This window comes from Dipodomys spectabilis, unplaced genomic scaffold (assembly GCF_019054845.1).
Source record: "Dipodomys spectabilis isolate Male_0828 unplaced genomic scaffold, ASM1905484v1 ptg000126l, whole genome shotgun sequence".
In the NCBI taxonomy this organism is placed as follows: Eukaryota; Metazoa; Chordata; class Mammalia; order Rodentia; family Heteromyidae; genus Dipodomys; species Dipodomys spectabilis.
Window position 1 is genome coordinate 4,313,185 of NW_024870803.1, and position 24,772 is coordinate 4,337,956.

At 45.5% G+C, this 24,772-nt stretch overlaps 1 protein-coding gene, 1 long non-coding RNA gene and 1 pseudogene across 3 annotated transcripts; all 3 read left to right on the top strand.

Moving 5' to 3' along the window:
* Positions 1-543: 543 nt before the first annotated feature.
* Positions 544-8,922, top strand: LOC122116082. The gene is made up of 3 exons (XR_006148889.1): positions 544-744; positions 5,555-5,847; positions 8,555-8,922. It is a non-coding gene; the product is annotated as an uncharacterized LOC122116082 (long non-coding RNA).
* LOC122116081 lies at positions 6,978-7,664 on the top strand (annotated as a pseudogene).
* Positions 8,923-16,001: 7,079 nt separating the features above from the next.
* On the top strand, positions 16,002-23,314 carry Sod2 (superoxide dismutase 2). Of its 2 annotated transcripts, none has more exons than XM_042689721.1 (5): positions 16,002-16,102; positions 16,348-16,550; positions 19,544-19,660; positions 20,784-20,954; positions 22,140-23,314. In XM_042689721.1, the coding sequence occupies exons 1-5, from the start codon at positions 16,080-16,082 to the stop codon at positions 22,283-22,285; spliced, it is 660 nt and encodes a 219-aa protein (XP_042545655.1). In that variant the 5' UTR covers positions 16,002-16,079; the 3' UTR covers positions 22,286-23,314. The 2 variants fall into 2 exon arrangements, with proteins under 2 accessions (XP_042545655.1, XP_042545654.1); XM_042689720.1 differs by having other exon boundaries at positions 16,003-16,102; positions 20,784-20,963.
* The last annotated feature ends 1,458 nt before the right edge of the window (positions 23,315-24,772 follow it).

A 24,772-nucleotide genomic window follows, 5' to 3' on the forward strand; every position in this document is an offset into this window, starting at 1 on the left:
CCGGCCGCCGACCCGGCCCGGCCGGGGTCTCGAGGCGTGAAGGAGCAAGCCGCGCCCGGGACGCACACCGGGGCCTTTCCGGGAGCCTGGCGCGCGCGCCGCCGCCGCCGCCGCCGTCGCCGCCGCCGCCGCCGCCGTCGCCGGGGCTCAGCAAGCTCGGAGCGGGTGGGAAGGGAGGCGGCCGGAGCGAGGGGCGGGCCACTGAGGTCGGAGGTCGGCGCGAGGCATCATGGGGCGGCAGCCGCCCGTCCGCGCGCTCGTCGGAGCCACCTGCGGCTGCGGTGCGGCCTGGGCGGAGGGATCTGGGCAAAGCGAAGCCTGATTGGGCCGAGCTGCGCGGCGCACACCCGTGCGTGATGCTTCCGCGCGTCAGCTGCCTGGGAGCCGGGCTGGGCCTCACCTCGCGAGGCTCCGCACGTGGGGACGCCGCTGCGGGTCACCGCCGGGCGGGAGCCGCGCGCGCGTCCCCGGGCGGGGCCGGGTCTCCCCGCCGCAGCGGCTCGGGCCGCGGCCCGGCGTCGCGGACGTCTCTGCGGGCGAAGCTTAGGCGGGCTTGCCCCGCTGGAGGGGGGCGCTGCGTCGCCGCAGCTCGCCATGGCGAGGGCTTAGTCCGCCCGAAGCTAGAGACGGCGGTCGTCGTCCCGCGCGGAGCCGGGGCCGGGCCGGAGCGCACTGGGCGGGTGGTCCTTCCTACCCGGCGGCTCCGGAACTGGAGGGCGGCGACCGACCGGGCTGGGACTCGAGGTGAGGAATCGCGGTGCAAAGTGAGTGTGTAACGGGCTCACCGGAGAGGTCGGAGAGGAAAGGTGCCGAAGGGGAGGATGGGAAGAAGTCCCAGAAGGAGAAAGCGCGGGTCCGTAATGAAGAAAGGATGCTTGGCCGGGTGCCCGTGGCTCACTGTCATCCTAGCTACTCAGGAGGCTGCGATCCGAGGATCGCGGTTCAAAGCCAGCCCGGCAGGAAAGTCCGTGAGACTCTTATCTCCAATAAACCACCAGAAAACCAGAAATTGGCGCTGTGGCTCAAGGGGTAGAGCGCTCGCCTTGAGCTGGAGAGCGCAGGGACAGCACCCAGACCCTCAGTTCAAGCCCCACAACTGGCCAAACAGAAAAGGAAAGGATGCTGGGCCCCGCCTACCGTGGAAATGCACACTGAAATTACGTTGCCCTCTCGGAATGGAAGGCGGTTGAATCCCTGTGGTGTCACAGAATGATACCTTGCGATTTCTCCTTTAGGCTTCGCCTTGTACCGAAGATGCACCGCCACAAATGGAGTGTATGTAAGACAAGATTACTTTTTGAAGTGCTCTCACAACAAAAGTGTGGAAATAACCCCAAAAGTGCAAAAAGTTTTTTTTTTTCCTTTGTCCGTCGTGGAGCTTGAACTCTGGGCCTGGGCACTGTCCCTCAGTTCTGCAGCTCAAGGCGAGTGCTCTACCACTTGAGCTACAGTGCCAATTCCAGTTTTGTGGTGGTTGACTGGAGATAAGACTGGAGATAGGACTTTTCTGCCCAGGCTGGCTTTGAACTATGATCCTCAAATCTCAGCCTCCTAAGTAGCTAGGATAATAGGTGTGAGCCACCGGCTCCCTGCCAGCTTTTTAGATATAGACACCCAATGAAGAAAATAATTATGTATTGCTTTGGAAAGAGTCCTTGATTAAGTGAATAAAGCACGGTGCTGAAGTAGATAACACGTTCACTGGGAGAAGGTTGGAAGGATGTAGAGATTTAATATAGTTGGCTCCCAAGAGAAGGGAGAGAGAGAATGAAAGCAAGACTTGTCTAAATTTAAGGTTTTATTTACTGAAAAGGAAACAAGCCCCAGAGTGGAAAGCAAGTGAAACATATCAACTCTTAAATCAAATTGGTTTCAACTCAAGTGTTTAAACCAGTGATATAGTAATATTATTGCTATGTTTACATTGTAGCACCAATATTTTAATGTTATTTTATGTAAAGACTTGCCAACGAAGAAAAAATTAGATACATAAAGGCCACAGAAGTTCAACAGGAAAAAAATAAAAAAATTAAATTCAAGATATTAATTTGGACATGTGATTTTTTCTTTTGCCTGTTCTGGGGCTTGAACAGAGGGCCTGGGCATTGTCCCTGAGCTTCTTTTGCTCAAGTCCAACACTTTACCACTTGAGCCACAGTGCCACTTCCAACTTTTTCAGTTTATGTGGTACTGAGGAATCGAACCTGGGACTTAATGCATGCTAGGCAAGCACTGTAGCACTGAGCCATATTCCCAGCCCACATATGACTTTTTTTTTTAAAGCAATATGCTGGGGTTTCAACTCTGGCCCTTGTGTTTACTAAAGCCTCCCACTTGAGCTGCACTACTACTGTTTCTGTCAGGTTCTCTAGCAAACTTTTTTTGTCTGGGCTGGACTCAGACTGATCTTGAAGGTCCGAGTAATTAGTTATGGGTGGGAACCGCTGATGGCTTGGTTTATAATTATAATTTGAAGTGCTGAGGATTGAATCTGGGTCCATTTATATGCTAGACAAGTGCTTTGCCATGGACACATGATTTTAAAGATTAAGTGTCCTAAAAGGCCTGGATAAGGGACAAGAGAGGATAACGAAAGAGTATGATCAAAGCTTATTATATGCATCTATGAAAATGACTTGTTGCTTGTTGCCAGTGGCATACACCTTTAATCCTAGCTACTCAGGAGGCTGAATTTTGAGGATTGCAGTTCGAAGCCAGGAAAACCCATGAAATATCTCCAATAAACTACTTTGAAAAAGCTAGAAGTGGTGCTGTGGCTCTAGTGCCCAGGCCCTGAGTACAAGCCCCAGGACCAGCAAAAACAAACAAATAGACAAACCAGGTGCTGGTGGCTTACATCATCTGTAATCCTAGCTACTCAGGCAGGTATTCAGGATTCAAAGCTAGACTAGGAAAAGTCCATAAGAAGCCAGAAGTGGAGGTAAGGCTCAAGTGCTAGAGCATCAGCTTTGAGTGAAAAGCCACACAAAAGTGCAAAGCCTTGAGTTCAAGACTAGTGCCAACACATACACAACCAATCATAATGAAACTCATTTTGTACAATTAAAATATTCTGTTTGAAAAATAAAACTTTTTTTAGCCGGGCGCTGGTGGCTCACGCCTGTATTCCTAGCTACTCAGGAGGCTGAGATCTGAGGTTCTCGGTTCAAAGCCAGCCCGGGCAGGAAGAGACCATGAGACTCCTATCTCCAATAAACCACCAGAAAACCGGAAGTGGCGCTGTAGCTCAAGTGGTAGAGTGCTCGCCTTGAGCTGAAGAGCTGAGGGACAGCGCCCAGGCCCAGAGTTCAAGCCCTACGACCGACAAAAAAAAAGAAAAAAACTTTTTTTAATGTCCAAGTTCTGTGTACTGAAGGGCTTAGAAGTGACAATGAACAGCTGTCCCTGCTTGCCAGAAACGGAGGGGTTTTCCAGGGATACTGGACTTTCAGGTTAGAACTTTTCCAGATAAAGCAGTTTTGATCCCCTAGTAGAAATGAGTACCCAGTATCCACATCTTAGCTTCCTAAATTACATTTCCTGCTAAAAATGTTCAGGACTTTTTGGAGAATTAACTGTTTCTACTCTTAGGGGAGATGAGTGATTTTGTGCTTGAACACAGTAATATTTTGGTTGGGCACACCAACAGGATTTAGGAGAAAAGACAAAACATCCTTGGGGTAGATTTCAGAGTAGAAGTTGGCTAGGAAAGGAAGGGACAAAGGAAAATAAGAGAACTTTGGGGGAGAAATGGATACACTCTGTATCCTGGTTACCCAGGTGTGCATATCAGAATTCATCAAACAAGCACCAAAATGGACTTCGATCTTTTATGTTTGGGGCTTTTTTGTCATTGTGAAGAGAGCACATTTTGTAGTGGAGCCATCTGGTGGTCGGTCATCTGAGCCAAAGCTTCAAGCATAATAGAATAACCTCTAACTTCCAGAAAATACAGGGGAAAGTGTCCTAATCAAACCTACCAATACTAACAAAAGTATTACAGAAAAACTTTGTAAGTCTATGAGCAATAAATATGGATTGAATAGCGGGTGAAGCCTACTGCAATATCTTAGAATCAATATCCAGTCAGCTTCAACATATCATTTCAAAGAAGGTATCAAGTGTAATGGAATTCCTGTCATAACTTTCACCCACTATTAAGTTACACTTATGTAAAATAAATTGGTCTCTTTCTAATATTTGTCCTATAACTTCTTTCTCCATTGATTTAAGAATGTGTAAGATATGAATAGGAAGCATTTAGCTCATCTAGCTGCCTCAACGAAGTGTCATGGACTGAGTGACTAAGCAACGAACGTCTCAGTTCTGAAGGTGGGGTGAGAGCAGCTGGGCCTTGCCGCTCCCCCCACTTGAGCCTGGGGACTGTGCAGTGCCCTGCTGGGAGCCATGTTCTGGCTGACAGCACCTTGATTTTGGGTCCTACTATCTTCAGACAAGGGGGCGAATTACTCACTAGAATGAGCCAGCTCCCTCCCTACTTCCCTTTCTCCTCCCCTCCTTCACAAGTTTGCTGTGTTACCCAGGCTAGATTCAAACTCAGCCTCCTGAGTTTAAGATTACAGGTGCGGGGGGGGGGGGGGGGGGGGGGCAAGGGGTGGAGGGGTAACTGCTAAAAAAAATGGGGCTGGGAAGGTGGCTCAGTGGTAGAGTGCTTGCCTTGCATGCATGAAGCCCTGGGTTTGATTCCTCAACACCACATACGCAGAAAAAGCTGGAAGTGGCACTGTGGCTCAAGTGGTAGAGTGCTTGCCTGGAGCTGAAGAGCTGAGGGACAGAGTCCAGGCCCAGAGTTCAGGCCGCATGACCGGCAAAAAAAAAAAAAAAAAAACTGCTAAAAAAGATTACAGGTGCGGCCACCATACCTAGCTAAAACAATGTTTCTTGTCAAGCATGATATTGGGATTTGAGGCAGACAGAATGAGTCTTTTATGTCAAAAAGAGTATTTATTTTTTGGGGGTCGGTTGTGGAGCCTGAACTCTGGGCCTGGGCACTGTCCCTTAGCTCTTCAGCTCAAGGCTAGCACTCTACCACTTGAGCCACAGCACCACTTCCAGTTTTTTCTGCTTATGTGGTGCTGAGGAATTGAACCCAAGGCCTATGCACGCAAGGCAAGCACTCTACCACTGAACCACCTTCCCAGCCCAAAAGAAATCTTTTCTTATGAGTCTAAAAGTACTTCTTTTTTTCAATTGCCTTTGTTAGCCCAGCCTACCAGATGCCAGCATCACCCCCTATGTTCCTCTTCATGTGACCACTGATGCTGCTCTCCCTATTTCTAACACTATGGCTATGGCCCTGATAAGAACCCTTAAGGGTTCAAGGAGTAGAGCACCAACCTTGAGCAAGAAATCCAAGCAGGAGCTTAAGGTCCTGAGTTTAAACCAAGTCCCACTATGAGAAAGAGAGAGAAACAGACAGAAAGAGAGAAGGAGAGAAGAGAAAGGAAAGTGAGAAGGAAAGGAGGAGGATTAAAACCTAAAGTTAGGGTGAGTATCATCTTTATCAAATAATGTTGCTCATTCTGTTGCTCAGGTGAACAGCTCTGGCTGGGACCACAAGAAGCCTCTCTAGGATGCTGAGGAAGACTTCCCTTTCTGATAGATGAGAGGTATACAGTCTGGCCTCAAACTCACAACCCTACTGCCTACTTTCTGAGTGCTAGGATTTTAGGTGTGTGCTGCTATGCCCTGCCAGGCCTGCCTTGTGATTCTTGGCCACAAGAGCCATTGAACTCTAGGATTACATGGTATTGGAAAACCAAATCAGGCTGCCGAGAATGCTGACTCAAGGTTGGAAAGTCCCTGCACCACAGCTGACTTCACTGCGTGAGTTTCCAGGCATACCAGTGATTGCTAGTTGTTGGACTTTTTATTAAGTAAAATGGAAAATTCCTCATTTAAAACCATTGTCTATCATGTTCCCTTGTACACATAGCCAAGCACATTCTAACTTACACAGTCAGAAAAGAGCAGCAGTTACATAACGTACAAGCTGAATAGCATGGCAACAGGCCAGCATTCGGGGCCACATCTTTTAAAGGTCCTATGGCAATAGGCTCTATTGCTGTGGTTTTTATATTATGACACGCAAAGCCCACATTATTAGCAGTATGGTACTGCAAACATTTGAAAACCACTGTTTGCTTCCAGAAAACCAAACTTTTATAAGAAGCAGACCCAGCTACATAAAAAATTCAAGGGTAGCTGGGGGCCAAAGGCTCATGCCTGTAATCCTAGCTACTCAGGAGAATGAGATCTCAGGATTGTGGTTCAAAGCCACCCCAGGTAGGAAAGTCTGTTAGACTCTACCTCCAACTAACAACTAAAAAACTGTAAGTAGTTCTGTGGCTCAAAGTGGTAGAGTGTTCTCCTTGATTGAAAAAACTCAAGGATAGCATCCATGCCCTGAATTCAAGCTCTACAACCAACCAAAAAAAAAAAAAAAAAAAAAATCAAAGCTGGTGCCTGTGGCTCACACATGTAATTCTAACTACTCAGGAGGCTGACATCTGAGGATTCCAGCTCAAAGCCAGCCTGGGCAGGAAAGTCCATGAGACTCTTAGCTCCAATTAACCACCAGAAAGCCAGAAGTGACACTGGCTCAAGTGGTAGAGCACTTACCTTGAGCTAAAGGGAAAAAAAGGGAGTAGCAGAGAATTGCATTTCAATATACTAATGCTTGTTAAGTCTGTTTAACATGATAAATCATAGGTAAAACCTTGTCAGATGGAACAACTTGGTGAAATACCTTATAATTTTTATTTTTTAGTTTAAATGTTTTTGTCAGTCCTGGGTCTTGAACTCAGGTCCTGGGCACTGTCCCTGAGCTTTTGCTCAAGGCTAGCACTCATCACTTTGAGCCACAGTGCCGCTTCTGGATTTTTCTGTTTATGTGGTACTGAAGAATTGAACCCAGGGCTTCATGCATGCTAGGCAAGCACTCTACCACTAAGCCACCTTTCCAGCCAACCTTCTAATTTTTAAAAATGAAAATTAAGAAGTGAAAACCCATAATCTCACAATATAGTACATTAAAAAGTCATATGCTTGCTGGGGGTTTGTGGTTGGATCTAGAGCCAGCATGGTGTCCAAACACAAGACCAAATTGTCCAAGAACCTGCTGCACATGAAGTTCATGTGAAAGGGATTGCATTCAGAAACCAAGAAACAACTAGAAGAGGAAGAAAAGATCATTAGTGAAGAACACTCGTATTTGGATTTGCCAGAGCTTAAAGAGAGGGTTTCATATTAGAATAGCAGAGTTTTTTGTCATGTGAAGATCTTCTCTATGGAAGAAGGTCATTCAGAGGATTTAATCCTGAAGTTGAGAAATTAATGCATCAGATGAATGCTAAGAACAAAGCAGAAGAGGAAGAGGAAGATGAAACAACTTGATGTGTCCGATGAAGAAATGACCAGAAGATATGAAACCTTGGTGGACACAGTTGGAAAAAAAAATCACCAAGAAGTGGGATCATGCCAATTATGAAGAAGATGAAAAGGGAAACATAAAACCAAGAAAAGCAAAGATGTTCTTAAAGCCCTGAGATTAAACTGAATGCTTTAAAGTAGAGCCCAAGATATCCTTCAGAAGCAGAATATTTTGGAACTCAACCTTGGCATTTTCTATAGTTCATGTTGTAATGTTTATTTGTAAAGAAATATATAATTTTGGAAAAAAAGTTACATGCTTATTGACAAATTGCTAATTTTACCACTGAAGATTGCATATATAAACTACTTTTTTTTTTTGTCATTCGTGGGGCTTGAACTGTGGGCCTGGACACTGTCCCTGAGCCCTTCAGCTCAAGGCAAGTGCTCTACCACTTGAACCACAGCACCACTTCTGATCTGGTGGTTAATTGGAGATAAGAGTCTCACAGACTTTCCTGTCCAGGTTGGCTTTGAACTGCAATCCTCAGATCTCAGCCTCCTGAATAATTAGGATAACAGGCATGAGCCACCAGTGCCCAGCACAAATCTAAACTTCTGACAGAAGACTACTGGACTTTGGGTGGATTATTGTTTTAATATTGTCCATGCAGATGCCTTCTCCAAGTACTTGTTAGGAAACCTACAGCCCTACAATCCTAACTACTTGGAGGTGAAGATCTGGGGATGGAATGGCAATGCCTTATCTCAACAGAAAAGTTCACAAGACTCCATTTCAGCCAATGTCACATTAGTGAAGAAGCTTAATGACTAGGCAGGCACAGTGCCTTGTGCCTGTCATCTCTGTGACTTTGGGAAGCACAGATAGAAAGCTGCAGTCGTAGCCTGGATATAAAGTGATACCCTAGCCAAAAATAACAAGTGCAAAAACAGGCTGGTGTAGAGGCTCAAGTGGTAGAGTACCTGCCCTATAAGCATGAGTTCAGTTCTAATCTCAGTACCACCAAAAAAAGAAGGAAGGAAGGGTCAGAGAGAAGGGGAGGGGACTCCAATGTGTGGCACTTTGATATTCTGAACTAGAAAAGCATTCTCATAACCAAAGAATCTCTGATCTTTCTTTGAACCTCTTTCTCTTCCAAAGCACAGGGACAGGCGTTCCATGATGTTTCCTTCCAGGCACAAAGACCACGCCACCAAAGAAGAGCACAGTTATCTTCACTCTTCTTTCCCTAGCCAAGAAGGACTTAACATGTCACAGAGAAAGATTTATAGCATATACCAGACCCAGAGAGGTCACTGTGTGTTCTGAGTTGATTCACATCAAGAACTCATGCTTGACTTTTGCCTATAGACTCTACTTACCTTTCCCCTACGAAGACCATTTAGGCGCCAACCAGATGGGACTCCCTTGGAATTTTGTATTTTTAAGATTCCTATACTTATATACTTCAATATACTTATAATGAGAACTGGGATGCAGTCTAGCTCTATCCTTAGCATGTATGAAGACCTGAACTCTACTCCTAGAACCAAAAATAAACAATTTCTTATGCATTTCTCTTGCTAACTTATCCTTTATCATAGGGGTATTAGCCATGACCCTTTATGGTGAGTGGGGGAAAAAAGCAGCCCTTCCCTTCAGGAACGTGATAACTTGTTTTTATCCATTGCTCTTTTCTGCCTTTATTAGGCTTCCTTAGATGTTTACCTTAGCCTATTTGTGTCCCCGTTCTACTGATGAAATGCTGGTCTCCATCTTTCTTTTTTTTTCTTTTGTTCTGTCCTTCCTCTCCCTCCTTACCCTCCCTTCCCTTCTTCCATCCCTCCCTCCTTTCCTTTCTTTTGGTGGTATTGGGGTTTAAACTAAAGACCTCATACTTGTGAGGTTGGCTGTCTACCACCAAGCCACATCTTTACAAAGTGAAGCTTTCAATATTCATTGATCTTTGTATTTGGTCTTTTAACTACAATATAGGGGTGTTTCTTCTTTGATCTTTCCTGTTTTGTGTTCTATAAACCTCTACTTCGATGACCCTCTCTTTCCAAGGTTGGGGAAGTTTTCTGCTATTATTTTCTTCAGTAGGTTATCTATGCCTTCAGTCTGTGTCTCTTCTCTTCCTCCTTTCCCTTCTCCTTCCCTTCCCTTTCCTTTCCCCCTTTCTTCCTCCTCTTCCCCCTCCCTCCTTTTCCCCTCCTCCCTCCCATGATTTATAGGTTTAGTATTGAGATTGTATCCTACAGTCTTGTAAATCCATCTATTTTCTTAGTGATTTTTCAGTATCTAAATGATTGCTCTAATACCTCTCATTTATCTGACATCCTGTTTTCTATTCATCAAACTTTCAATGGAGTTTTTCTTCTTTTCAATTTGACCTATTGAGATCTCCTAAGACTACAATTTGATTTTTTAGGATTTCCATATCAATTGAATTCCTCTTTCATGTCCTGCATTGCCTTCTTTATTTCATCCGTTTCTTTGAATTTTCTTTGAGCTCAGTTAGTTATTTGAATCCTTTTGATTCATTCAGCTGCTTATAAATCACCTCCTCCATTTCACTAGTGACTTGTCATTGTCTTTAAATTTTTTCTTTGAAATTTCTTCCTCTTCACTACTATCTTTTATTGTGGAGTTACTGCCTTTTGATTGTGAATTTGAAGCAGTAAGACCCTGCCTCAGTAACAAATGCCAACCTCCTTTATTTGGCTCAAGGGAATACTCAATGCTTTAGTTCCATTAGTAAAATTTTTTTTTTTTTGGTCGGTCGTGGGGCTTGAACCTGAGCTCTTCAGCTTAAGGCCAGTGCTCTACCACTTGAGCCACAGCGCCACTTCCGGCTTTTTCTGTTTATGTGGTACTGAGGAATTGAACCCAGGGTCTCATGAATGCAAGGCAAGCACTCTACCACTGAGCCACTTTTTTTTTTTTTTTGCCAATCCTGGGACCTGAACTCTGGGCCTGGGCACTATCCTAAAGCTCTTCAGCTCAAGGCTAGCACTCTACCACTTGAGCCATAATGCCACGTCCAGCTTTTTCTGCATATGGTGCTGAGGAATCAAACCCAGGGCCTCATGCATGCAAGGCAAGCACTCTCCCTAAGCCACCTTCCCAGCCCAGAAAAACCTTTCTTTTTAACCTCCATTTTGTTCTGGTTTCCACAGTTCACTGCCAGTGTAATTATACTATAAACTAGGGTGGGAAGAGTCAGATTGGCAGTCAAAGGAAACTCTTAAGAATCTAGGGCTAAAAAAAAAAAAAGAATCTAGGGCTTCACTGAGGTTTGAGAGACAAATGTATTACAAGTGACAAATGGTCCATGGTCAGAACAGGGGGGTAATATCAAGCTTCAGGTCCAAAAGTAATGACCCATGTTCCATGCAAGATACGAAACAGAATGCCAATCAGAAATTGAGGAGACAGCAAAAAGTTGGGAAGTTATAGGGGCAGGAGGAGGGGGGAAGTTTCAAAACTTGAACTGCCTACAAACAAGGCAGGGTTAAATTCAATCTTTCAGAGTGTGAGTTCCAGTCCATACTCACTCTTACCTAGACCACAGAAATGGTACTGGTGAGTGAGATGCCAAGTTGGGTGTGTCTTCTTGTCCAGTCATATACACCATTATTTTCCTGTCAGTGAGTTATTTGCTGGCTTCTTCAAGCAAATGTAATATTGACAGTAGGATTTTATGGCAAGGAAACTGCATGAGAACAAGCCATGTATTAAAACAGGACAAGCAAAGCTCCTATATTGGGATTTCAGTTGGAGCTGGATGACTTCCGCTTAGGCTGAAGGGAAACAGCAGTGATTGAGAGGGGATCAGGCTACAGGATGGGGTGGCAAAGTTTGGTAATTTGTCCATTAGTCATGAGCATGGTTGCAAAACACGGGCAAGCAGTCTTCTTTTTGTGTGTGTGTATGTGTTTTTTAAGCTAACTGGCAGTGATGATTTAACTCGGGAACTTTGAGTTTCTCCTCTTGCTAATATCAGCATCTTGCATAAATGTTCTAGTTGAGGGACTTTAGGTGCCTGAGTTGCTGGGAAAGCAGAAGGGTGGAGTAAGAAAAACAAACTTCTGTTCCGATAGACAACAGGCCAAGTTAATCCTGTATAATGGACAAAAATTTCCTTAAATGCTCAACATGTCTACATACAGAGCTGAGTAAAGTCTGATTCAGTGACAGATACAATATGGAGCCTTTTATCCTGTTTTATCCATCAGATAACTGTAAGCCCTAGAGTCAGTATTCATAGCAAAGGTGGACAAGTTACTGCAAATTAACCTGGGCAACCAGTACCATAATCTGCATGTCAGACATGTTAGCCAGTGGGAAACGAATAATGTATTGCCCCCTTGTGTGACCTCCAAAATTAGTGATTGCTAAGTTAACTGAGAGCAAGTAAGGCTAGCTTATTTAGATCCTTTTATTCAGTATAGTTCCCTGTCATCTTTGTGTGTCATTTAGTCAGCCATCTTGAAACTTATTAGTTTTTGTTTGATCTAGTCATAGGGGCTTCTAATCTGTAAATTCTAGCCTTGTTTACCCAATCTTGTATCTTATGACAAAGTTGCTGAAAGCATGCTTTGAATGGGTAATGGGTTAAGGGTCCAGAATTTGCCTTTCATCCCCGGGGTGGCTGTTTCAAGTCACCTTTAAATCATTAAAAGCTTCTATATTTCACCAGCTGTAAGGAATATCCATATAGACAGATGGAAAAAAAACTGAATTTTTTTGTCACGTTGTAGCCAATTACTTCCCCTTAAATTTGTCTTTACTCTTTTATATTTTTTTTTTTGGGGGGTCCGGTCGTGGGGCCTGAACTCTGGGCTTGGGCGCTGTCCCTCAGCTCTTCAGCTCAAGGCTAGCGCTCTACCACTTGAGCCACAGCGCCACTTCTGGCTTTTTTTTTCTGCTTATGTGGTGCTGAGGAAGCGAACCCAGGGCCTCATGCATGAAAGGCAAGCGCTCTACCATTGAGCCATCTTCCCAGCCCAGACTTTACTCTTCTTATGTAAGCTTAAGGAGGTTTTTCAAATTGCATCTTTTAGGACTTCAACATTCTGGATAGTAATCTTTCAGGATTTTGATTTTAAGGATCTTATCCTTTAGGAATTTATAATACAGGTTTTTGTTTTTTTTTAATATTGTGGGACTCTTAATATTAGGAATTGTGGCAGTGGGAGTGGACTTCCGAGATTTTGATCAATGCTGGATATCAGATGTTCTCTTTTAGGTTCCTGCCAAAGTTTTGTGATACAAAGAAAAAGAAAAATAAGAAATGTAGCTAATATCATTCTTTTAATGACCAGTGCTTATGCCCAAGCAGGTGGAAATATTGCTGTTCAGATATGTCACAAAACTAGTATTTCTCAATTCACTCATTTTCTCTTTAGTTAACAGAATTCATTGTTTTCCGACCAAAACTGTGCAGAGCTAAATCAAATATTCCCTGGCCTCTCTTATGGTTAACTAGAAACTTGTACCTAAGTTTGGGCCCGTGAGCACTGAGTAGAATTGACTTAGTAAATCCACTACAAAGGATCCTTAGAAGAATCTCTTTTCCTTCCCACTGCCTGGATAAGCTATAATGGATCATGAGGTAACTCTAAGTCAGAGAAGCAGGCATTCCTGATGGCTTCCCAGGACTGCCATCCTGGCTGTAACTGCTTGTTTCACATATGCTACACACAATAGACTCTCCTATGTTTAAGACTGGCTGGACTTCTGTTACTGGAATAGGAGAATAATTAATAGCCAGCTCAAAATGCTTTCATCTCAATCCACCACTGGTTGCCTCCTCCAAACAACGTCTAGACCATGGTGGACCTCAGCATGGCTGTGGAACCATAGGACATTTATGTATGGGAGATGAGCAGTCATGGTGCCTTGATATTGCAGAGGGCACCTGGAGGTGGCTGAAGGAATTGGGAACAAAACTAGTCAAGTGTTTTTCTTTGGACCATTTGAATGTAGTACTCCTTTCTATCCCACCTAACAACAAGAAAACAAAACATGTTTATTAAGTGTAATAGAAAAGACCACAAATGTCTTTAACTCCCACACCCCAACTACCTATCAATGCTGGATGCTCCCATACCCCAACTACCTATCAGTGCTGGATACTCCTAGAATTGAGGCAGTATTCTGGCAGGATGCTGCTTTTGGTAGTTACGATATGAGAGATATTCTCTACTCCAATATGTGTTACTTGTTCTAGAGGGTATTTCCTAAGGGGTCACATTAAGTCCCAAAGAATCATCTATAGAAACAAGAAGTGCATTAAACCACTCTGACCAGTCTGTCTGTTATTGAAATGAGGTTTGTAGACACCAGGCCTGAACTCTAGGAGGAGTTCCTTGGACATCACATGCAGCCACTTGCCCCCTTATGCCAAATAAAAAGATAAGGTAGGGGCTGGGAAAGTGGCTCGGTGGTAGAGATTCCTCAGCACCACATAAGCAGAAAAAGCTGGAAGTGGTGCTGTGGCTCAAGTGGTAGAGTGTTGACCTTGAGCTGAAGAACTGAGGAACAGTGCCCAGGCCCACAGTTCAGGCCCCACCAATGACAAAAAAAAAAAAAAAAAAAGGTAAAGTACAGAGAAAGGTATATTACGTGACAGCCATGAGAAGACCACTTCAGTCTGCCTTCAGCCACCCTCAGATATACAGACATTGGGAGAACCAGAGGCTGGGCCTGAGAAAGATATGGATGAATAAGAGTTCCAAGTCACACATATGGCCTGATTGACTCTTACTTCTGTCTTTGTCTCTGGGGATGTTATTACTCTACCACCCGAGAGAAGCAAAACAAGTGGGTGGTCTGTACCAAGATTTTGGGCTGGTATCTTCCAGAAAAGAAGTTGGCATTGCCTGTCTGAGGGGTAATTTGCCTTTTGTCACAGATTTTTTTTTTTCTGGAATGAGAGAGAATGTTTCAGATCAAAGAGCACAGACATAAATGTAAAGTGTGTGTGTGTGTGTGTGTGTGTGTGTGTGTGTGTGTGTGTGTGTGTGTGTGTGTGTGTGTGTGTGGTCCCAGCTTTTAATTGATTCACAGGCTTGGCAATAACATCGTTTAGGTTCATTTTACGTTACGGTTCCATTTTGTTCTCTTGTTCTTCTGTTGTTTCATCCTTCAAACTGTTTTTTTTTTTCTTTCCAGTTGTCACAGTATGTATTGCTGGGAGTGATACATCACTCCCTAACTTGCCTGTGTCTCATGGAATTAGTGCCAGTCTACCACACCCGGAAAATGGAGTGCTTGATCTCAGCTACATGTATTTCAACTACCTGGAACTGATGTTATTAACCCTTTGAGGATAGTCATTAAACAAGTTTCAACCTGAACTTCTCTGTTTTATTTTTAAACAGTACTGGGAATTGAACCTAGCCCTTGTTCATGCTAGGGCAGTACACTGCTCATTTTGAATTTTCTTCTTCACTCCAACACATACTCGGACTCCATTCTCCTGATGTCTGTAAACGAGTCTTTTTCCTCTGAATTTGACCTTCCATTCCAATTACCCGACGTCTAAGTCATCCCTGGGTGGAAAGCCAAGGGTGGGTGAGGGCACTAGAAACTCTCCAGCATCTGCTCTCTGCTTCCTTTGATATTGGTCTATCCACTAAAGACCCAGATCATGTCACTGGCAGGACAAGGCTTTTAGGGAGAAGCCACACAATTCAGGATTGTTTTTTAAGTGGTCTAGAAACCATTGGCCACTCAGTTCATTGGACTGTAAGACAGCACAGGAAGCAATTTCCGTTATATGCTCCCGAGCTGGTTCAAAGAAGTCCCTGTGAGCCCGACACGCCGCTGACGAGGAAAGTGTGAGCCTGGCGTTCCAACCTGTTCGACTGATCAACTGTGTGCGAGCTGTACGCTCTTCGGGAGAGTTCATTGTCACCTGGAGTCGACGCCACGAATCCCAAGGGCAAATTAAAGACAGCTGGAGGCCGGTTCTGCAGCGCAGCCTCGACTTCTCGGTGGCAGCCGGCGGGGCGGGCGGCGGGCGGCGGGCGGCGGGCCCGGAGCCAGCTCGCTGGCAGAGCAAGGTCACCAGGGACAAGAGGGCTCCACGCTCGGCCTGGCCCTACACCTCGCCGGGCCGTCCTGACGAGCAGCTAGGTCCCACCGGCCCCAAGCACCGTCCGGGGGGTCGGAGGGCGAGCTATGGCCATGCGGACTTTTCCAGTAAAGGACGGGGAGGCGCCCTGGCCGCCGGAGAGCGCGGGGAGCGCGGCCGACCGACCCCGGCTTCTGGTGGAGGCCGGCGGGCGGGGCCGGGGCCGGGGCGGGGCCGGAGGAGGGGCGGGGGCGGGGCCGGGGCGGGGCCTGCGGACCGAACCAACTCCGAGCGGGGGAGGGTCCGACCTTCTTTTGGGAAACGCGCCTGAGCGCCGCCACAAGTTGGCACCGAGATGCCGCGACCGCGGCCAGGCTTGCGGTCCCCTTTCCGATGTCGTCCGGGCGGGCAGCGTGGGGGCCGCGGCGGGCAGGACACGCCCCGACTTCCCCGCGGTCCCCCCCACGCGTTGGGCGCGGCGGGAAGGGGGCGGGGCGGGGCGGCGCGGTCCTGGCGCGCGGCGCGGACGCCGCGGTTAAGAAGCGCGCCTCGGAGCGGACGGTGGTCAGTGTCCCTGGGAGGCCGCGGGGCGGGAGAGGCGCTATGTGGTACCGGGTGGCGAGCAGGTGAGCGGCGGGCGGCGGCGGGCCTCGGCCCGGACCCTGGGGTGAGGGACGCGTGGCGGCGGCGTTGGCGGGCGCGCGGTTCCGGTCCCGGTCCCGGTCCCGGTCCCGGGCGAGGGCCGGCGGGGGAGGCCGCGGGCGCCGTGGGCCCGCAGGGGACGCCGCTGGGGACTGCGCCCGGCGCGCGCGTGCGCGGACGCGGAGCGCTCCCGAGCGGCGGGTGACCCGCCGCCGCCTCTGTCTCCCAGCGCGGGCCGGAGCCTGGGCCCGGCCCTGGGCGCTCTGGGCTCCCGGCAGAAGCACAGCCTCCCGGACCTGCCGTACGACTATGGCGCCCTGGAGCCGCACATCAACGCCCAGATCATGCAGCTGCACCACAGCAAGCACCACTTGGCCTACGTGAACAACCTGAACGCCACCGAGGAGAAGTACCAGGAGGCGCTGGCCAAGGGTAGGTGCCGGGTCCACCCGCAGCGCCGCACACCCCGCGGGTTTCCAGGCAGCCAAGGCCGCCCGTGAGCCTTGCGTGGACGGGTGGACGGCCCCTTAGTATCTCAGAACGGCGGAGTCGAGCCTCCTGTGACCCCTCGGGAGCGTTGGTGAGCTGTAGGACCGTGCACGACACAAGCTCAGTGTTGCCTGTGTGCGTTTAAAATCCAGCCTTGTTATGTAATGTGCTCTTGGGACTGCCCGGCCTCAAGGTAGGTTTGCCAGCCGCTAGCGGGAGGGCTTAGAGGCCTGTCCACTGGCGGCCTGGGTCACACAAGTGCCCTTGGGTGGTGTCCGAAGTGGGCTGAGTTGTGGCTGTAAGCAACTCAGTGCCTTGGTGCCTGGGCAGCAAGTGGGAGAGGCGGGCGCTCTGCCCTCCCCCCTCCCCCCCAATCTGGTGCATTGCAGGCAGTGGTCACTGGGACCCGACAGTGAGGGGGAAGGGGAGTGCTGGGCGTTTCCCACAGTCCTGGGAAACTTGGAGATGCCCACTGTTTGCTCTGAGCTGCCCCTTGCAAGGGGATTTACTCCGTGTGGGAGAGGTAGAGAGGCAGGAGTTAGCATTGTGATAATCTTTTAGCGAGCTGTAGAACACGTCAGGCCCCTTTAGACTTGACACACTTCTTGATTTAACTTAGGGGTCAAAGTTCACAAGGAAAAGTACCATTTTGTAGGAAAACAGATAGTGGTAATTCAATTACAATATAATATAGAGCTCACTTTTTTTTTTTTGTCGGTCGTGGGGCTTGAACTCTGGGCTTGGGCGCTGTCCTTGTGCTCCTCAGCTCAAGGCGAGCGCTCTACCGCTTGAGCCACAGAACCACTTCCTGTTTTCTAGCGGTTTATTGAAGAGTTTCACGAACTTTCCTGCCCGGGCTGGCTTTGAACCGTGATCCTCAGATCTCAGCCTCCTGAATAGCTAGGATTACAGGCGTGAGCCACCGGCTCCTGGCTTTTTTTTTTTGCCGGTCGTGGGGCCTGAACTCTGGGCCTGGGCGCTGTCCCTCAGCTCTTCAGCTCAAGGCTAGCACTCTACCACTTGAGCCACAGCGCCACTTCTGGCTTTTTTTGCTTATGTGGTGCTGAAGAATCGAACCAAGGCCTCATGCATGCAAGGCAAGCACTTTACCACTGAGCTACCTTCCCAGCCCTAACTTTTTTTTTTTTAAGAGCTCACAACTAGTAGTATGTGGACTTATGTTTGTACCTCAGAAGGGAGATGTATAAGGGAATTAGATGTTTTAATGTCTATGCAAAATTGTATATTGTCCTTTTAATCCGTTAGCAGTGTGTACAAGAAAATAATTGATAGCCGTGTTTGAGTCTGTATTGCTTCATAAGCCACATAGTAGGACTTTTTGTTTTTTTAAAGGTTTGTTTACTGAATTTCAGGCACGTGAAATTTAGAGGTTTTCTTAGACAGTGACTAGGGACATCTAGTGGAAGCATGTGGTATTTCAGCAGGATTGTATTTAGTTAAATGGCTAAGCAAGTAGAAGAGGAAGTTACCACATTCTGGAACATTTACTTGCAAGAATCAGATGAATCTTGATACGGGAAAAGGCTCTCGATTCAGTAAACAAATGTTTGAAGGATGTGGTCATGGTGATGCTGGGGAATATCCAGTTGTGAAAGTATTTCCTGCAAGACAACATCTGACACCTGGGAACTCTGCTCAGTACTGGAAAAGCTCAACTGGGGGCGTGGCTCTGTGCTGGAAAAAAGTGAAAACATCTTAATCTCAGTTCTTGTGGCCCGAGAAACGCTTTATTTAATGAGAGCCAATGGAACAAAGTCCTTACATTTTATTATAATAATACTCCATTGCTTATTTGTATGAGTACCTGCAGAGCCACCTTTTATTTCAAAATTATATTTTTGAAATTACTCAAAGGTTAAAATTTCCTGTTTAAAACTTGTGGGAAAAAGAAATGTACAAGCAAAATAGCATCATGATTCCATCACACGTACTTTACTAACATAATTTAGTCAACTTTTAGTTAGAAGTTGTTAACTTTTTTCCTTTTTTGGGGGGAATCTTTTTAGGGAATCCAACCCAGAGCTTCATTGAGCTGGAAAAGTGTTCTACTCCTAAGCTATATCACTAGCTCTTTTTTTGGGTCAGTCGTGGGGCCTGAACTTTGGGCCTACGCGCTGTCCCTCAGTTCTTCAGCTCAAGGCTAGCACTCTACCACTTGAGCCACAGTGCCACTTCTGGCTTTTTTAATTTTATTTTAATTTTTTATTGTAAAGATACTGTACAGCGGGTTACAGTCACATGAGCAAGGTAAGGAGTACACTTCCCATTGACCATTGTTACCCCCTCCATTGTTTTCAACTTCTGACTTTTTTTTTTTTCAGCTTATGTGGTGCTGAGGAATCGAACCCAGGGCCACATGCATACAAGTCAAGCACTCTACCATTGAGCCACCTTCCCAGCCCCTCTTCTTCTTCTTCTTTTTTTTTTAATTAAAAGAGGTTTTCTCTTTGAGACAGAGTCTCAGGTTGCTTTGGCTGGCCTTGTGGACTTTCCTGTCCCATCTTGCCTAAGCCTCTGAGTAGCTGAAATTACAGGTGTGCCTCATCACACTCAGCCTTAACTTTAACTTTATTGTATTTGAGGAAATAAAACTTGAACTGAAACCAAAGAAAATGTTGAATTTCAGAGGTGTTTCTCGCACCCTCCCCCGCCCCCCTATAACTCAGGGCCTAGGCACTGTCCCTGAGTTCTTTTGCTCAAGGCTATTGCTCTGCACTTTGAGCCACAGCTCCACTTGCAGCTTTTTGGTGGTTAATCAGAGATAAGAGTCTCATGGATTTTCCTGCTTGGACTGGCTTCAAACCCCAGTCCTCAGATTTCAGCCTCTTAAGCAGTTAGGAATACAGACATGAGCCAGTGGTGCCTGCCATAAAAACAAGAATTAAAAAAAAAAATGTGTGCCTTTTACATTTCAGGAGATGTGACGGCCCAGGTAGCTCTTCAGCCTGCCCTGAAGTTCAATGGTGGGGGCCATATCAATCACAGCATTTTCTGGACAAACCTGAGCCCTAATGGTGGTGGAGAACCCAAAGGTTGGTATATGCTTATGCCACCATGTCTGTTTTTGTGCACAGTAGGATTTTCTTTTTCTTGTTGGTCCCTGAGCCCAGGGTCTCATGCATGCCAAGCATGTATTTGCTATTGAGTTATACTCTCAGGAAATAGCTGATTTTCTTTCCTTTCCTTTTTTTTTTTTTCAGTTTACATATAGTTATTTATAGTTTGATTTACAAAATATGCTCAGTGTGCATACTTGCATAGTAAAAGAATGAATCCTGAGTCAAGCGCCAGTGGCTCACGCCTGTAATCCTAGCTACTCAGGAGGCTGAGTTTTGAGGATCACAGTTCAAAGCCATCCCGGGCAGGAAAGTCCATGAGACTCTTATCTCCAATAAAACCACTAGAAAACTGGAAGTGGTGCTGTGGCTTAAGTGGTACAGCGCTCGCCTTGGGCTGAAGAGCGCAGGGACAGCGCCCAAGCCCAGAACTCAAGCCCCACAACCGACCAAAAAAAAAAAGAATCCTGAAGGGAATTTTCAGCTAAAGATGAAGTTTGAGCTGAACTCAAGTTCAGCCACTCTTTGTTGAAACGTACATATTGTTGAACTGGATATATTTTGTCTATGCAAAAGCTATGTAAATGTGCCTTTTATTAAAACAAAATGTAAAGTGAAGGATTAAAATACAGGTTTTTAACTTCAATTTGATCCTATCTTTAAAATTTTTTTATTGTGAAAATACCATATAGAGGAGTTACAATTACATGGGCAAGATAATGAGTACATTTCTTATCAAGCATTGTTGCTTCCTCCTTTGTTTCCCCTTCCCATCCCTTCCCATCTCCCACCCCCGTCCACCCCCCTAAATTTTTTTTATTTTAAAGGTGATGTACAGAGGAGTTATAGTTACGTAAGTCAGGTAAAGAGTACATTTCTTTTTGGATGATGTCAGCCCTTTCCTCGCTCTCCCAATTTTTCCCCTCCCATCCCTACCCATAAGTTGTATAGATAATTTTCATCATAGTGCCTGGTGAATACCATTGATGATGATGCTTCCTGATGTATATAATATTTTATAATTGTTTATATCTGGTGTGTGTGTGTGTATATATATATATATATATATATTTTTTTTTTTTTTTTTTTTTTTCAATAGGGGAGCTGTTAGAAGCCATCAAGCGTGACTTTGGCTCTTTTGAGAAGTTTAAGGAGAAGCTGACGGCGGTGTCTGTTGGTGTCCAAGGCTCAGGGTGGGGTTGGCTTGGCTTCAATAAGGAGCGGGGACAGCTCCAGATTGCTGCGTGTGCAAATCAGGATCCACTGCAAGGAACGACAGGTTTCCTCAATATTTTATAAAATAAGCATGTATAATTTTGTAGATCATTCATTCACCCTTGTTTGTTCTACAGAGAATTAGTGTCCATTTAAACAACCATGCGCTTAAAAAACTAAAGCGTGTGGCTTATGCCAGTAGAGGCTCCGATCTGAAGGGTTCTGCTTAAGGTGAGCCTTGGCAGAAAATCCCACAAGACTTTGTTTCTACAACAGGATCCAAAAAGCTGGGCTTAGGGGCATGACTCAAATGGTGTATTGCCAGCCAAACAAGTAAACCAAATGAAGCATGATACCCTGAGTTCAAACCCAAGAATAAGCAAAAAATCCCAAAACAATAAAAATACCAGCCAACCAAAAACCCTAAAGCCTATAGTAGATAAATAGCAAGATAAAGAGGAAAAATGTATAAATTGAGACTGACTTTGGAACCTGTGATTTTCTGTCTATTCTGCTGAACATTTATGTTAAGCTGGGATCAGAACTCAGGTCCCCAGACTCCTGCCTTCCTGCGTTTCTTTGGTATATGAAGCTATTTGATTTTGAAATGTTAGCCTAGGATCAGCAAATTCCCATGATCCTAATTGAATTTGAAACTTTGAAAAAAATGTCGCTGAAGCCAGGTACTGATAGCTCATGCTTAATTAAGTCTTAGATACTCAGGAGGCTGAGATTAGAGGTTCAAGGTTTAAAGCCAGCCCAGGCAGATGGACCTGAGAGCCTCTTATCTATAGCCAGCAACAAGTCAGAAATGGAAGTGTGGCTTAAGTGGTAGAGCCTTGAGGGAAAAAGCCAAATGGGTGTAGGCCTTGAGTTCAAGCCTCAATACTGGCACAAAAGAATTTCCATTCTTTTTTTTTTCCTGTCATGAGGCCTGAACTGGGCCTGGGTGCTGTCCCTCAGCTCTTCATCTTAAGGTTAGCACTCTACCACTTGAGCCACAGCACCACTTCCAGCTTTTTCTGCTTATGTGGTGTGGAGGATTCAAACCCAAGACCTCATGTATGGTAGGCAAGCACTCGACCGCTGAGCAACCTTCCTAGTCCGAATTTCCATTCTTAAGCAGATTTCTAATTATGTAAGAAACAAATTCTTTTGTAAAGGGTAACTTTGTGTGTAGAGTAATAAAGGTTGAGAGAGACAAATTCATGTTTTGCTCTTTTCCCTTTCTATCTGACAGGCCTTATTCCACTGTTGGGAATTGATGTGTGGGAACATGCTTACTACCTGCAGTATAAAAACGTCAGACCTGACTACCTGAAGGCCATCTGGAATGTAATCAACTGGGAGAATGTAGCTCAGAGATACATGGCTTGCAAAAAGTAAAACACGATCATTGTATTGAATGTGTCAAGTTCTTTATGACTATTTTTGTAGTAGAGTATGAAATATACTAATAAATATTATAGCATTTGTTAATGTTGCTTATCCACATTTTTGATTAATGTTATACATAATTTCATATTTTAAAATTGCACTATTACTCCACTCTTTGAGAATGTAAAAGCTCTGTAATTTAGTCTTGACTGAACACTTTCTTGAGAGCCATTATTGAGAGGAGGTTATAGCTGTCATCATAAAACCATCAAACCTTTTCTACCCTTGTATTTTGAAGCCTGTAAAGAAGCCTTCGTATTCCTGTTGTATTGCAGTTTTACAAAGTCCAGTCTTTCGCCTAAGTTGTTTAGCAGTGATGTAGAAAATGGAGCATTTCCCCTCTTTTTTGAGAATTGCCCTTTTTACTAGAGATCCCTGGTCCTGCTAGGGCTGGACGTCACCATGGCCTTCATTTATGGTCACGTGTACCCATGGTAACACCATTTTGCCACTTAAAAAAAAATGTAATGGGCTGGGGAGGTCACTTAGTTGTAGAGCTCTTGCCTGACGTGCAAGGCCATGGGTTCTATCCCCAGTACCACAGAACAAACCAATCCTTCAGAATCTGAGTGCTATTGAGAGGAGATAATTGTGTGACTGGATTTTTCTGTAAGCAGAAATAGAAAAAGCTTTAATAGGAAGCTTGCTCTCAAACATAGAAGGATATGCGAAATAGAAGTGTTCAGAGTGGGCAGATTTGGGCACACTTAAGTGCTTTCCCTTTGTTCAATCTTCTCAGTGTACCTCTCATGAAAGCTGGGCCCTGGGCCGGATGAGGTGGCATCTGGTAGAGGCAAATTGATCTTGGGATGGGGTCCAGTAGTGTGTCTCCTTGAGAAGTATTTGCTTTCAAAGACATTTTCACTTATTCTGTACTTTGTGATTTTTTTTGTGTTTGTTTTGTGTATAGCCTCTACACCATCTTTATGTTGTTTTTCAATAAAGGGAACATTCTTCCCCCAGTAAGTGATTCAGCAATTATGATGTGCCTGTGTCGTTTTTACATGTGTACTAGCACTGTGTAGCAGGGACTCTACTGTGTGGCTCAGCATTTCCTCATGTCTCATCATCTTAATTACCTTTAAGACCTGAATAATATTCTATCAATTGGATATTTCCTGACTTATAGTTCTAAAAATCTCATTTATTTCTAAATGTTACTTTAGGATGGTAGTGACAGCTCTGTGCACTTACCTTATTAAACCTTTATACCTCCTTTCTGGCCCCAAACCAAAGGGCCCTACATCTTCCCACTGCCCAAATAGGAGACATCTCTATGCTGGGGTGAATAGTGTTGCTACTATGTTAACCTATTGGCTAAAGTAAAACCAAATATTCAGAACGGAGAAAAAGATGACTAAATTTGCTAGATTCTCTGGGGAAGAGGAAAAAATGGCTTCTGGGCCTCTTCCCTGCTAAGACACATGACTTCCTGGCTCATGCCACTCCTCGGTCCTGTAACTGCTCTACTAATGCCGGCAATGTTTTTTTTTGTCGGTCGAGGGGCTTGAACTCTGGGCCTGGGCACTGTCCCTCAGCTCTTCAGCTCAAGGCGAGCGCTCTACCACTTGAGCTACAGCGCCACTTCCGGTTTTCTGGTGGTTTATTGGAGATAGGAGTCTCACGGTCTCTCCTGCCTGAGCTGGCTTTGAACCGCGATCCTCAGATCTCAGCCTCCTGAGTTGCTAGGATTATAGGCGTGAGCCACCAGCGCCCAGCTAATGTTTTTGTTTTGTTATTTTTTTGTCGGTCCTGGATCTTGAACTCTGGGCCTGGGCGCTATCCCTCAGCTCTTCAGCCCAAGGCCAGTGCTCTACCACTTGAGGCAGAGCACCACATCCGGTTTTCTGAGTGAATTATTGGAGATGAGAATCTCTTGGAGTTTCCAGCCTGGGCTGGCTTTGAACTGCAATCCTCAGAACTCAGGCTCCTGAGTAGCTAGGATTACAGGTGGGAGCCACTGGTGCCCAGCTAAGCTGGCATTTTAGTTACCCTGTCTTTTCCTTACTTTTCTTTTTTTTTCTTTTCTTTTCCGTTCCTTCCTTTCTTCTTTCTTTAATCCCTTCCTCCATCCAAGTGTCCTTCTGTACATCCCTCCCTCCCTTCCTCCCTCCCTGCCTCCATGTCTGTCTCTTCTTCCTCTTCCTTTCTTTCTGTGTATTTCTTTATTCTTTCTTTTTTTCTATCCTGTCTTTCCCTTCCTTTATTCTTTTCTTTCTTTGTTCCTTTGTTCCTTCATTTCCTCCTCTCTCCTTCCCTCCTTTTGTCTCTCTTTCTCCTTCCTTCCTTCCTTTTTTCTTTCTTTCTTTCTTTCTCTTTCTCGTGTTCTCTCTTTCTGTTTCCTTTCTTTTTCTCACTCTTTTCCTTCCTCCTAAATTGTTTGTTTCTTTCTTTGTCTTGTCCTCACTCTTTCTCTTTTCTTTCTCTCTCTTTCTT

Bases quoted from the DNA above. Each gene is read 5' to 3' on its own strand.
- Sod2 (XM_042689720.1), top strand. From the start codon at position 16,080: ATGTGGTACCGGGTGGCGAGCAG. The intron at 16,103-16,347 runs GTGAGCGGCGGG...TCTGTCTCCCAG, and splicing joins TGGTACCGGGTGGCGAGCAG to CGCGGGCCGGAGCCTGGGCC. The intron at 16,551-19,543 runs GTAGGTGCCGGG...TTTACATTTCAG, and splicing joins CCAGGAGGCGCTGGCCAAGG to GAGATGTGACGGCCCAGGTA.